At 48.3% G+C, this 12,012-nt stretch overlaps 2 protein-coding genes across 3 annotated transcripts in view; one reads left to right on the forward strand and one right to left on the reverse strand.

The window, feature by feature from the left end:
- Positions 1-6,268, forward strand: part of ITGA10 (integrin subunit alpha 10) — a 53,631-nt gene extending 47,363 nt beyond the window's left edge. The window contains exons 26-30 of the mRNA XM_081892245.1: positions 389-490; positions 2,021-2,134; positions 2,895-2,993; positions 3,418-3,531; positions 4,557-6,268. Coding sequence (XP_081748371.1) covers positions 389-490; positions 2,021-2,134; positions 2,895-2,993; positions 3,418-3,531; positions 4,557-4,610 — 483 coding nt within the window. The 3' untranslated portion in view covers positions 4,611-6,268. The remainder of the gene's footprint in view (positions 1-388; positions 491-2,020; positions 2,135-2,894; positions 2,994-3,417; positions 3,532-4,556) is intronic.
- Positions 6,269-7,702: 1,434 nt separating this feature from the next.
- Positions 7,703-12,012, reverse strand: part of RNF115 (ring finger protein 115) — a 36,201-nt gene continuing 31,891 nt past the window's right edge. For both annotated transcript variants that reach the window (XM_081892537.1, XM_081892538.1), the window contains 2 exons: positions 10,633-10,748; positions 7,703-8,867 (listed from right to left, as the gene is read on the reverse strand). In XM_081892537.1, the coding sequence (XP_081748663.1) occupies positions 8,736-8,867; positions 10,633-10,748 (248 nt within the window). In that variant the 3' untranslated portion in view covers positions 7,703-8,735. The remainder of the gene's footprint in view (positions 8,868-10,632; positions 10,749-12,012) is intronic.

A 12,012-nucleotide genomic window follows, 5' to 3' on the forward strand; every position in this document is an offset into this window, starting at 1 on the left:
ACTTCCTCTAGCACTTTGGGTTCAGCAGGTTTTCTTAATTTTAGCTGGCTGCTGAGCAGGGCCTTTTTTCAGCCAGAATTTGCCAGAACTCAGTTCCAGCACTTCTTAGGTGGGTGCTATTGCCATTATAAGAGAACAAAGACAGTGTTCATGGTGAGTTCCGGCACCTCTTTTTCTAGAAAAATAGCACTACTGCTGGGTATTGTTTAGGACATCTTAATGCCAAAAGAGATGAGAGAGAGAGCACAAAATGGGAAGGGGCCTAACATGAATAAGGGGAGGGAAGGAAATCTGGTCCTGTTCAGAGACCAGGGTGTCTGTTGCAGGTGTTCAAGGAAAAGCTTAGAAGGACCCCTCACACATATTGATATCCCTTTCCATTTTCCAGGTGACCTGCACCATGCAAAATCTGACAGAGGCCTCTCAAAATGCAGCTGGTGGTGTGATGATCCCTGTTCATCCAGAAGAACTTCTGCACGTAGATAAACTGGTGAGTGCCCTGTTAGCAGACCTTGCAGCTTGGGTGAATTTGATTGAAGTAATGACTTGCAGTTTCTGGAGTTGAAAGGCTTTATTCATGCAGGAACTATGTACAGTATGAGCGGAGATGACAGAGAAAATAATAGATATCTTGTGTGGAGAGAATAACAAACAAAAAGGCTCAGCTTTTATAGGTAAAGTTAACATAGACATAAAAACTACAAACACATGCTGGCCAGATTGCAACACAAAGGGTGCCCTCATGTGGTTCAAGAGAAGGAGATGTATTTGCCTTTTCCCAACTTTCCCTCGTCTGGCTTCCTCACTGTGACTCAGGCAGCTTTAAGACTGGCTGTCTCTATCATAACCCAACTGTTGCTTTTCCATTGCAAGCACTTCAGTGCAAACTAAAATGTCAGTTAAAATTGTTTTAACACAATTTAAAATGGTACCATCCAGAAAGGTAAATAGGGAGAGTGCCAAGTGGAGATATCTCTCTCCCCCCACCCCATTTTATGTTGTATCCACGACTGCAGAGTGTGTACACTAATTTTTACTTATTTGTTTGTTTGTTTAGATTTCATGAGAACCATTTACCGCTTGATTGTTTTTTTAAAAACCTTCATAGCGATTTAGAAAGAAAACAAAGCAATACAATTATTAGTAAAAACAGTTAACAGCATATATTTTAAAACATTCAAAATATACAGTGGTACCTCAGATTATAGACGCTTCAGGTTACGGACTCCGCTAACCCAGAAATAGTACCTCAGGTTAAGAATTTTGCTTCAGGATGAGAAGAGAAATTGTGCGATGGTGGTGTGGCAGCAGCGGGAGGCCCCATTAGCTAAAGTGGTGCTTCAGGTTAAGAACAGTTTCAGGTTAAGAACAGACCTCCAGAATGAATTAAGTTCTTAACCCGATGTACCACTGTAAAGTAAAATCAGCAATAAACTAAAACAGATTAAAACCCCTAAACCTACCGCATGCACACCATGTTACCAATGAAAACCACCCCATAACCACCCCATTTGGGCCTGGTAAAAGGGGGGGCTACCCACCCCCTCCACTTCATAATGTTATTTGGATTTTTGAAGCCCGAGAGAAGAATTGATCTTCCAGTTGCAGGCTTAAAGGAGGACAGCAAGAATTGCTGATGAGGTGCTAGCCAGGGTTGTGCAGTGGTTACGGTGTTGGACTAGTAACTGGGAGACCAGGGTTCCCCACTCAGCCATGAGGCTCCCTGGGTAACTTGGAACACAGTCACTGCCTCTCAGCCTATCGTACCTCACAGGGTTGTTGTGGGGATTAGATGAGGAGGGCTGGAGAACGTTGATCTCCTTGGAGGGAAAAAGGTGGGGCTTAAATATGCAACATATAATTAAATAAATAATGCACCCACATCTGGAAGCAGCCTAGGTTGTGAAGTAGGGGTGGGGGTGGGGAAGGCTGGGGAAAGGTACAGAAAATGCCTAGAATTCTGCCCATGCTTTGATTGGGTCTTGGCAAAGAAAGGGCTGAGGTCTCTCTTTCCTGCCAGAATTGCACCAACGCCAGATGCCAAGTGGTGAAGTGTGAGCTGCCTCACATCGAGAGGAATGCGGAAGTCTCCATCCACCTGCTGAGAGCGGTTCACAACGAGTTTTTCAGGAGGGTGAGCTCAGACTTTGTGCCCTCTCTCATGCATGCACCCTTGAATTCCTGCTTAAGAGGGTCTTATATGCCCTTCACTGGTAGCATGGGAAAATCTGGACCAGTGGCGTAGCATGGGTTGTCAGCACCCGGGGCAAGGCAAGTAATTTGTGCCCCCTAACCCGTGGATTTGCGCCCCCTAACCCTAACCCCCAGATGTTGCGCCCAGTGCGGGCGGCCCCCCCCTGCACCCCCCACGCTACGCCACTGATCTGGACTGAATGTGTTTGTGTGCATAGGTAGATAGGTGTGTGCATGTGCAGGCTGTTGTGACTATGACTGTGTGGACCTTGCATAAAACCTGCATGTCCAATTTGTTCAGATAGAGCAGTAAACTCCCCTGGAAGCACCTGCTGAGTTTGAAAGTCACCAGAATAGAATTCCTTCTTTGCTTTGTTCAAGAATGCAACAGGGTTAGAGAGCATCTGGTAGCAGGTTGAGGTGGTGATGGTGGTTGTGGAATGCAACCCCTAAAAAGGCAAACTTGCCTCTATTCAGTAAAGCAGTGTTGTGCTGAGAATCCAAGGGGCATCACAGTCTCTCAGTCTTACAGGATTGTTGTGGGGTAAGGGAGAGCCATATGCACCACACTCCCTTGGAGGATAAATGCAAGGATGAAATAAACAAAAATAAATGCACTTGCCAGCTGGGAACCTGCCTTGGGAGGCTTTTCTTCTTCTTAACACCCCTCTTGTTTCTTTCTTTCCATCTCATGGACGAAGGCTAAATTCAAGACCGTGAAGGTTGTGAGCAGGTTCACGCTGACCAGCCAAGAAGAGGAGAGTCTCCTTCTGCTGCCAGAGGCTGCCCACCAACGGGAGGTAGGAGGGGCTGCTGGCCTTTCCAAGGCTGGGGTGGTGGTTCAAGCTGCAGCAGCTTCTGCGTCACAGCAAAAAAAAAAAAAATCCCCTTAAGAATGAATGGAAATTGTTGACTTTGTTATGCAAGTGAATGATTTCCAGGGAATGCAATGTCTATGGTAAGCGGGACCTGTCTATATGTATTCACAATAGCAATAAGGGATGAAAGCTTGGTGTGTGTTTTTTAAAAAAAGAGTTGAGTGCATTGGGCTTAGGCTTAAGAGAAATCAGTGAGAAAACCCTGTTCATGTCAACTGCTCTCTTGCTGTCTTTGTGATGCCCTTTCAGTCTGAGCTAACCAGCTCTGAATCCTCATCACGCCTCCCAACACTACCAGTGGGCTTTTTGCTGGGATTCAGCAGATTTCTCCCCTTTCTCGTTGCAGACCATCTTGGAAATCATCCAGACCAATCTGGTCCCTCTTTCGCTCTGGATCCTGATTGGCAGCATCATTGGGGGGCTCCTGCTGCTGGCTCTGATTATCATCTGTTTGTGGAGGGTAGGAGTCATGCTAACGGCCTCTGGTTGCACCTGCACAGGGAGACAAGCTTAAACAGGTCATAGGACTAGTTTGCCCTTCTAGCTTATGGATTCTTAATTGCTGAGACACAGCACCAAAAGAAAAATCACATGGTACAAAATTCCTGGGACTGTCGACAAGCAGGGGGGAAGTGCCCTTTCCGCAGCCTGGTGCCTTCCAGATGTTTTGGACTACAACTCCCAGGAATCGTGGGCTGAAACATTTGGAGGTCACCATAGGGACATCAGAAGAGCCTGTTGGATCTGGCCAAAGAGGGCCCTTCTAGTCCAGCATCCTGTTCTCACAGTGGTCAACCATGTGCAATACTCTTCCCTGCTGTAGTTTCCAGCAACTGGTATTCAGAAGACTTGCTGCCTCCAACTGTGGAGGCAGAGGATAGCCATTGCAGCTAGTAGGTCGTGAAGGGAACCCTACATAAAGAGAACCTAGTGGGCCAGGGAGAGATTTAAATTCTAGCTTTCTGTTTATTCCCAAAGGTTCGTGAAAACTGAGATTGACACAAGAGTATATGCAGCTACATACAATTATCCACCTGTGGTTGAAAGTGGTACAGGCCTAGGCATTCTCTACCACCTGATTTTTCTCTATGGAGACAGAGCAGCACAAAGATTCATCTCGGGGAAATTTTCAGGCTTGTTTTCAGATGGGATTCAATCTCATACCAGAAAATTCAGGCCGCAAAATTATAGCTGATTCAGAGCTCTTCCACAGCAAGCCCCAGAACAGTTTGGCCCTTTTGCAATATGGAAAATGATGGGAATGCACAGGAAAATGTGAGGTGCTGCTTGCTTTGACTCAGAGCCATCTAACCTCCCTGCAGACAAATCAGGATGAATGCTCAATATATAGTAGGTTGTTTAGAGAGCCCTGAACCCAAGACATCAGAAGACTAGGTTCCCTGTAGCTGAAAAACAAAATATCTTTTTCTCATGCTAATCTATACATTCTTCTTCTGCTCCCTTTTCCTTTACCACCCCCTCCAGCTTGGATTTTTTGCACACAAAAAACCTGGGGAAGAAGAGAAAGAAGAACAATAAAACATGGAATTTGAGCAAGGACTCAAGAAAGGACTTCACACAGGAAAAATGAGCAAGGGGAGAAAATCCAGTGGGTGGTTGCTGCGGCCCTCCTTTGACTCCTTGTAAAAAGTGATGGAAGATCCAGCAGTTCTGAAGACAATCTGCAATCTCATAGCATCCTTTTGCTTTTGGGAAGCTAAGAAAATGCAACAACCTTCCCCCCGTGTTGGAGCCACAATTAAACACACCAATACACAAACATTGGTCTTCAGACTGGGGTGGGTAAACATCCAATTTTGCTTCCCATGTTCAGGGAGTGGAGAAAAAGTAGTGCGTGCAGGCCAGCTTAGGCCCAACCATTCAAGGTGACAAGACAACAGAGCTATGGGTTTCAAAGATGGCTCCTTCCCCTGTGAAAAGTGACTTAAGTGCTCAAATCATGTGGAGCATCTCTATTCCAGATACTTTCTTCATGCATTGCAGGAGGTCTCCTTTCTAACTCTACAATTCAAGAGTTTCCATCAGTCCTTTGGGATGCAGCAGCTTGTCTTGACAAGGTGGAGCGTCTCTCATCTCCCTCGAACAGAACTTTGTTGCAGAGAAGCAAAAAAGAATTTTACATAGTCCTGTATTCCTGTTACCTTTTGGGTGTGTTGGTGGCTGGTGCAGAGCAGCCTCATTCACTTGGAATTGCAAAAGGGTAGGGCCCTTTGGTTTGGCAGCTGTGAGCACCATCAGGAAATCAGGGGAATGGTTTGTGCCCGTTGCTTGGCTTCTCCGGATGGAGGATAGAGAGGGGCATGTGCCAGTGGCTGTGGAACCCAGCCCCTTGTAAAAAAGGTAAAATTTGCATATATTGCTCCACCCACTTTTGTGCCTGTCCCCACCCACCACTGGCAGGTGGCTTCCAGAAGGGGATTTGGCCCTTGGCCTAAAAAGGCCCCCAATGCTCTCCTTCCCTGTGTGCAGCCAGAGGCTTACAAGCTGCCCACCAAGTGCATGGAGCTGCCAAATGGGAGAATGAGATAAGAACATAAGAGCCCTGCTGGATCAGGCCAATAGCCTATCTAGCCCAGCCTCTTGGTGGTCAACCAGATGTCCCAAAGGGAAACCCATGAGCAGGAGGACCCAAGCACGAGAGTCCTCCCCTCCTATGGTTTCCAGCAACTGGTATTCAGAAGCATTGCTGCCTCCCAACTCTGGTGGCAGAGCAGAGCCATCATGGCTAGCAGCCGACAGTCTCCTCCTCCTCCTCCGTGAGCTGATCCAATCCTCTTTTAAAGTCATCCAAGTTGGTGGCCATCATGGCCTCCTGTGGGAGAGAGTTCCATAGTTTTAACTATGTGCTGTGTGAAGTTGTAGGCTAACCCAATGCCAATGGATGTGCCAACCTCCCACTGTGAGCCAGGATTGCAATGGAAGGGGATGGGCAAGGGATGGGATAAAGTCGAGGTGCGTGCTGTTCTCCCTACTGCTGTCTTTTTTTGAACTTGTTTGTGCAATGGAAATGTAAGGATTTGCTTGTCCAGTCCCAGCAAATGTCTCACCAGAAGCCCATCGTGAAGCTCACAAAGATGAGAACCAGGGGGTAACTGGTTTCCCTCTTAGGCCAAATAATTTTGCACCGCCATTAAGCTGCATGAATTGAATAAACAAGTTTCTCTCCCCCCACAGTATTCATTCTGCTTTGTCGGTCATGGAGAGGGACACAGAGGCACTGCACCTCTTTGCTGGTCCCATGAGAAGCTCAGTCTTTGTTAAGGTACAAATATAGGAAGAATCGGCATGGATGCCAATGCCACTGAAATCTCAAGAGCCATGATCCAGGGAAGGGAAAGAGGCATGTAGAGCCCTGGTGTCCAGATTGTGGGGAAGCCTGTTGGGCCAGCCCCCCTCCCTGCTGTCTATAGGGTCTGGGGATTTTACCAGGCATTGCCCACATACTCTCATGCCTTTCGTTTGCAACCTTAATAAGGGCCAGATGTTTTGCCTCTATGTCAGTAGCTCCAAACGTGAATCCAAATTTAATGATTTAGGACAAACTAAAATAACTCAAGCAATGAGCCAGCTTTCAGGTTCCTCAGAATGCTTCTTCAGGCTGATGTTAGCCACAAGGGGGAACATTCCTGGAAATGGTTGACGTGAGGGGTGGGGGAGCCCAAGGTGACTGTTTTAATTAGTTAGGAGAAGTTAGTTTAAGCTAGTTAGGAGGAGGAAGAGAACTTATGCAAATGAGGTTAGACAACCAAGTGCAAAAGATGTCGCTGGTGGCCCCAAAGCCTGGGGAAGATTTCTGGGATGCTAAAAAGCTTGCTCACACCTTCATCACAGTTTCCAGTTGGTCCTAATAAGTAGCGTGCATCCTGCATGTGCACTTGGATTTTTATTTTCATGAAGACAGGAAAACTACCTGTCCCCCCCCCAATGTTTTAGAGAATAATTCAACTGTCCAGGAAAATGACCCTAGGAATGGACCTGCGACTATGTAAAATGATAGAGCCTTAGCAGCGTGAGGATGTACATGCCCTCCAGCCATTAGGCAAAACTATGAAATTTGGTTACTTTGACATTTATTTAGTTGGTCCTAATAAAGGCTTTTTCCCAACTATATCTTTGGATTTCTCTCTCTAATATATTTGCAATCTGTATGTCCAAATATGAAGCAGCCCCACCCACCTGTCCTGCACATTCTCAGATGGTCCCTTTCCCCCTGCACACCCCCCCAACCAAGAACTCTATCGTTGTTTTTCTTATTAAAGACTTTTATTCAACTTTCGATAGCAAACAGAAGACACTAAGTTTGAAACGGAGTGTACCTGGTACACCGTTACAGCGATGGAAGTGGCCACGAAGGGGGTGGGGGGTTGCCTTGTGTTTTCCCCGTCCATTCCTTGGGACACGACTCTGCCATACCCCCCACCCCACCCTTCTCCTACCAAAGCTCCTTTCTGGTTCCAGGCGGAAGGTGCTTTGGGGGAGGGGGTCAGTGTGCAGCACCAAAGTTTTGAGCTCAGACATGATTCAGAAGATAAAAAGACTGTAGATGGAGGTTGGAGGGGAGGGAAGAGTTGCAAGGGAGGGGAAAAAACAACACTTAAAAGGAAACCGACAACAACAAAAAGTGATTCTTTATGGTATATCGAGCGATGGCATTCTCATTTAAAATACTGAAGAACAGCTTGGAAAAAGAAGACACAGTCTCTGATCCGGAGGATAAACTACACGTGGTCCATTTGATAAACAAGGCAGCAAAAAATGGGTCTTAAGTAGCAGGTGGGTTGAATGCTGGTTCAGGCAAACCCAAGGGGGCCGAGGGGCTGAAAGCAGGAAAAAGGTAGCGTTCGCTCGAGGGGCATCGAATACTTGCCTTCATGGAATGCAGGGCTCCCCTGTGCTGCTTCTCCACCCCTCTTTTTCTCTTTCTGTGAGCCAAATTGCCCCCCACTCTTTTCCAGAAAAAAACAGAACCGAGATAAAGGATGTCAGGGACTTTGTCAAACTAATCCAAAGAAAATTCACCCAAAATTCAACAAAATCCTAGGCTGCAGGAAAGATGGGCAGAGTCGATTAAAAAGACTCGGGAGACACTGGAAAGGCCTGGATCCCTGTGCAAATCCTCTTGATTTGCCTCTCTCTTCCCCTCGCCCCATCTGAAATAGCTTCCTAGCCAACGTCTGGCTGCCTTCTCCTTGAGCCTCCCCCCCCCACCCTGCCGCAAAAAATAGACTGGGACAGGCGGGCAAGGACAATGTCCGCCCTTCCCTCTGCAAAGCCATGGGAATCATAACGGTGGAGGCCTCTCTTGCTACCCAAGGAAAGGACTTGCACAGGTTCTCAGGGACCCTCCTGACCCCTCGCTGAAAGGTGAAACTGATCACTCCGGAAACTAAGGGTTAAAGAGATCGTCTGGATGCTGCGGCGACCCAGCAGGAGATGCTAGCGGTTTCTGAAAGATGGCCGCCCTCGCCATGGCCATGGGGTGGGGACGCAGCTCCACCGGCTGCACCCGTTTGCTCTCCCTCTCCCTCCTTGCTACTCGGTTCTGTAGTTTTATAGGTATCATACAATTTACAAACTGTAGTAAGGGATACTACAGGCCTGAACTGCCCCCTCCCTCGCCCCCCCCACCGTGTCAGGGAGGCTTCAGAAAGTCCATCGGTCGTGTAGGTGGCTTGTGCTGCTAAAGGAGTTGCTTGTGGAGGCCTCCGCGTTGGGGGCTTGCCGAGTGGAGTCCTCGCCGTTCAAGCTCTTCCGGCACACGGGACACGTGTCGTGCTGGGGAGGGAAAATGCACGCGTGTGAGCAGGGGTGTGTGCTGGGAACAGCCATGCCTCCCAGAGCCGATACCTGAGATTGGGGCGGCCACGTTAAGGAAAGGGCACTGCCGAAAAGCTTCCTCTGAAAAAGAGTGATGTGCAAGGGCAGCCATCTCCCCGCCACACCGTCAGATGTTCCACCTCTGGACCCACTGAACACCCACACATGGGCATTCTGCACTGAGCCTGTGGGGTTTGCCTCCCCTTGGGAATGCTGACTAACGCCGGGCACAAATATTTTGATTAAAAATGAATTAACATGCCCAGGCTCAAACTGTGCAATGGCTCTCTCCAACATATGATTGGAGGAATCACCATGTTGTATCGGCATGAAAGCCTGGTGTAAAAATTATACCCATGCATGGATGTCAAGCAGATCCACGTGTGAGTAAAAAAAAAGAAAGAAAAAAGGCACACTCGCATTTCCTTGCATCACATACTTTCTACTTAAGACAGATGTGTTTGAATTGGCCCCAAATCACCAAGAACGCCTTCCTGGATCCTTTGAGAAGGAAGTGGATCCATTTGCAAGCTCATTCTAAAGACTAACTCCCCCCCAAAGGCAACCATTGTGTACACATACACGCTCGTGTTTCTTGTCAAACTTGAAGAATTTATTCCCCTCCCAACGCATCATGATTTGACATTTACCATCACTAAAGCATACTCAACTCGCCATTCCGTCTGCAGACGTTGCATTGAAAAGATGGAGAACACATCCACTTTTGCTCCACTCAAATAGAAAATGCATGGCATGAGCCACAACCCAGAGCACCTTCTGACACTGGAACTTCCCCGCTTGGAAAACCGCTGAACCCCCTGTGCTGTCTTGACAAAGCGCTCTGGTGTCAGGGTTTGGAAGGGCTCCAATGAACATGTGGCAGAGGCTGGGGTCCAGGGAATGACACAGGAGAGGGGGCCAGCGATTTATGGGGACTGGTGCCGGCCTTGAGGCAGGAGCCGGGGTGGAGGAGGAAAGGAAGGGCCAGAGCAGTTGAGTGGGGTGAGCAGAATGTGTTGGAGGAAGGGACTGTCCAGGCAAAGGGTGGGGCAGTTGAATCCCTGCCATCCCCCACCTCGTTCTCTCCTAGAACCAGCAGAGGAAAGAGCAGCAATGGCTTCCATGTAGGAGAAGCCTCAGGTGGTGTGCACGTACCCATCAGATCAGGGGTACATAAACTGGGGGTGGGGGGCTGGTCTCACTGCTGCTGCAACTGCTCCATAGGCATGGACGTGGGAACAGTAGCTGAGATTATTGAAGTGTGTGTGTCTGGGGCACCTTAGGAGCTGCTGTATGCTGCACTTTTGATAATAACTATCAGATCCTTGGCTGTGGGGTGCTCAGGACACCTGGAGACTCCTGTCTGGGCAGCTGGGCTACTTGAAACCCAGGACCAAACCCCGTTAGGTGGCACGTGGCTCTCTGCCAAAAACCTTTGGCAGAATCTGCCAATTCAGAGCCTCAGGGCAGCCAAAAGATGCGGCCTCAGATACTCAGGTGCCCAAGGTTAAGTCAGTCACACCCTAGTGCTTTTGGGAAGCTCTTGTTCATTGTGCAGGAGAACTTCCAACTGAATAGTGCCCTGGAGACCAGGTCCGTATTCCACTGCAGCACCCAACATCTGTGGCCACCCCTCGTCCCACAGGAGAGCTGCCCCGTGCCAGGCAGGATGCCCTAGCGCCAGTCTCCACCTGACCCCAAGCCAACAGGTAAGCCAACTTACCAGCTCTAACCATGGCACAATGCAGCTGCTGTGGAAGTAGTGATTGCACGGGAGTTGCCGGACCTGTTCCGCCACAGTGTAGTCCTCTTTACACACAGGGCACTCCAAACCCATATCTGCGGGAGAAAACAGGGCAGGGTCACGTGAGGGCAGCAACACGCCAGCTCTCTAGGATGAGGCAAGAGGTACATGTCCTGCTTGCAGGCTGGCTGCACAAGAGGCAAGAGAAGTGAAAAGGCAACTGGGGTAAGAACACCGGAATGAAGAGCCGAGTTCAGAACAGTGGGATAACCAGTCTCGTATAACCAACATGCTTAATGCATGAAGGGGTTAATACCATAGAGCAAGCTGTCCTGCCAGGCTTAGTGAGATCAAGTGTTCACCTTGGGAGGAACTGGGTAATCAAACTTACTGTTCTATCTCCCTTCAAGCTCAGCATGTGAGGAGGTCTGAGCTGGTTGCTCCAAGCTCAGTCCGCATGGCTCTCACAAGCCATTCTTGAGTTCCTATACCAATAATTTAGGAACTTCGACTGCTATGGAACTAAGCCAAGTTCTACTGCCAGAAGCACATGAATATGACCCTTGGAAAGTTTGTAAGTAAACCATTTTTAACTTACCAAACTTGTGGTGGTCTTCTATGCTAGGGGCAGAATGAAGTTTTGGAACTCACAAGGGAATATTTTGAAGGTCTAACAGCCTATAGTTCCACACTTTACTTTGCTGCATATTTTGTGACTTTAAATCTCTGCAAGAGTTCTTGCACCAGAGGACTTGCCCCAAACTTGGATTTTGGCATTGGCTGCTAGGCAGCTATTGGGGGAAAGGGGAAGTAGAGAAGGAGGTTACCGGAGAACCAAAGAGTGAGAAAAAGACTAGGAAGGCATGTGCATGTGAGACCCTGTGGAGGGAGCTTTTCAGACTGTCTCTGGGCTTGATGTTGTTGAGGGAGAAAGATAAAAAGGGAGGGGGGAAGAAGCCAACTTAAGATCATTCAGGGAAGGGTCTTGGTTTCTTGGAAGGACAAATTCATAGAGGAACAGACTACTGATGGCTACTATCCACAATGACTATGCTCTTCCTCCATGGTTGGAGGCAGTAAATGCTTCTGAATAGCAATTTCTGGAAACCACAGGAGGAGAGAGGGCTCTTATGCTTGGATCCTGTTTGCAGGCTTCGCAATGAGGCATCTGGTTGGCTACTGGCCTGATCCAGCAGCCTCTTCTTATGTTCACCTGCTACTTTGCCCCAGGTTCAATCCTCAGCATCTCCAGGGTGAGGAAAAACTTGCCTGAGACCCTGGAGTGCTGCAGCTAATCTATAGAAACAGCGCTGAGCTAGAAGGACCAATTGCCTGACTCCTACTCTGCACAGCGAGGTT

Source organism: Podarcis melisellensis (genome assembly GCF_964234715.1).
Source record: "Podarcis melisellensis genome assembly, chromosome: 16".
In the NCBI taxonomy this organism is placed as follows: domain Eukaryota; kingdom Metazoa; phylum Chordata; class Lepidosauria; order Squamata; family Lacertidae; genus Podarcis; species Podarcis melisellensis.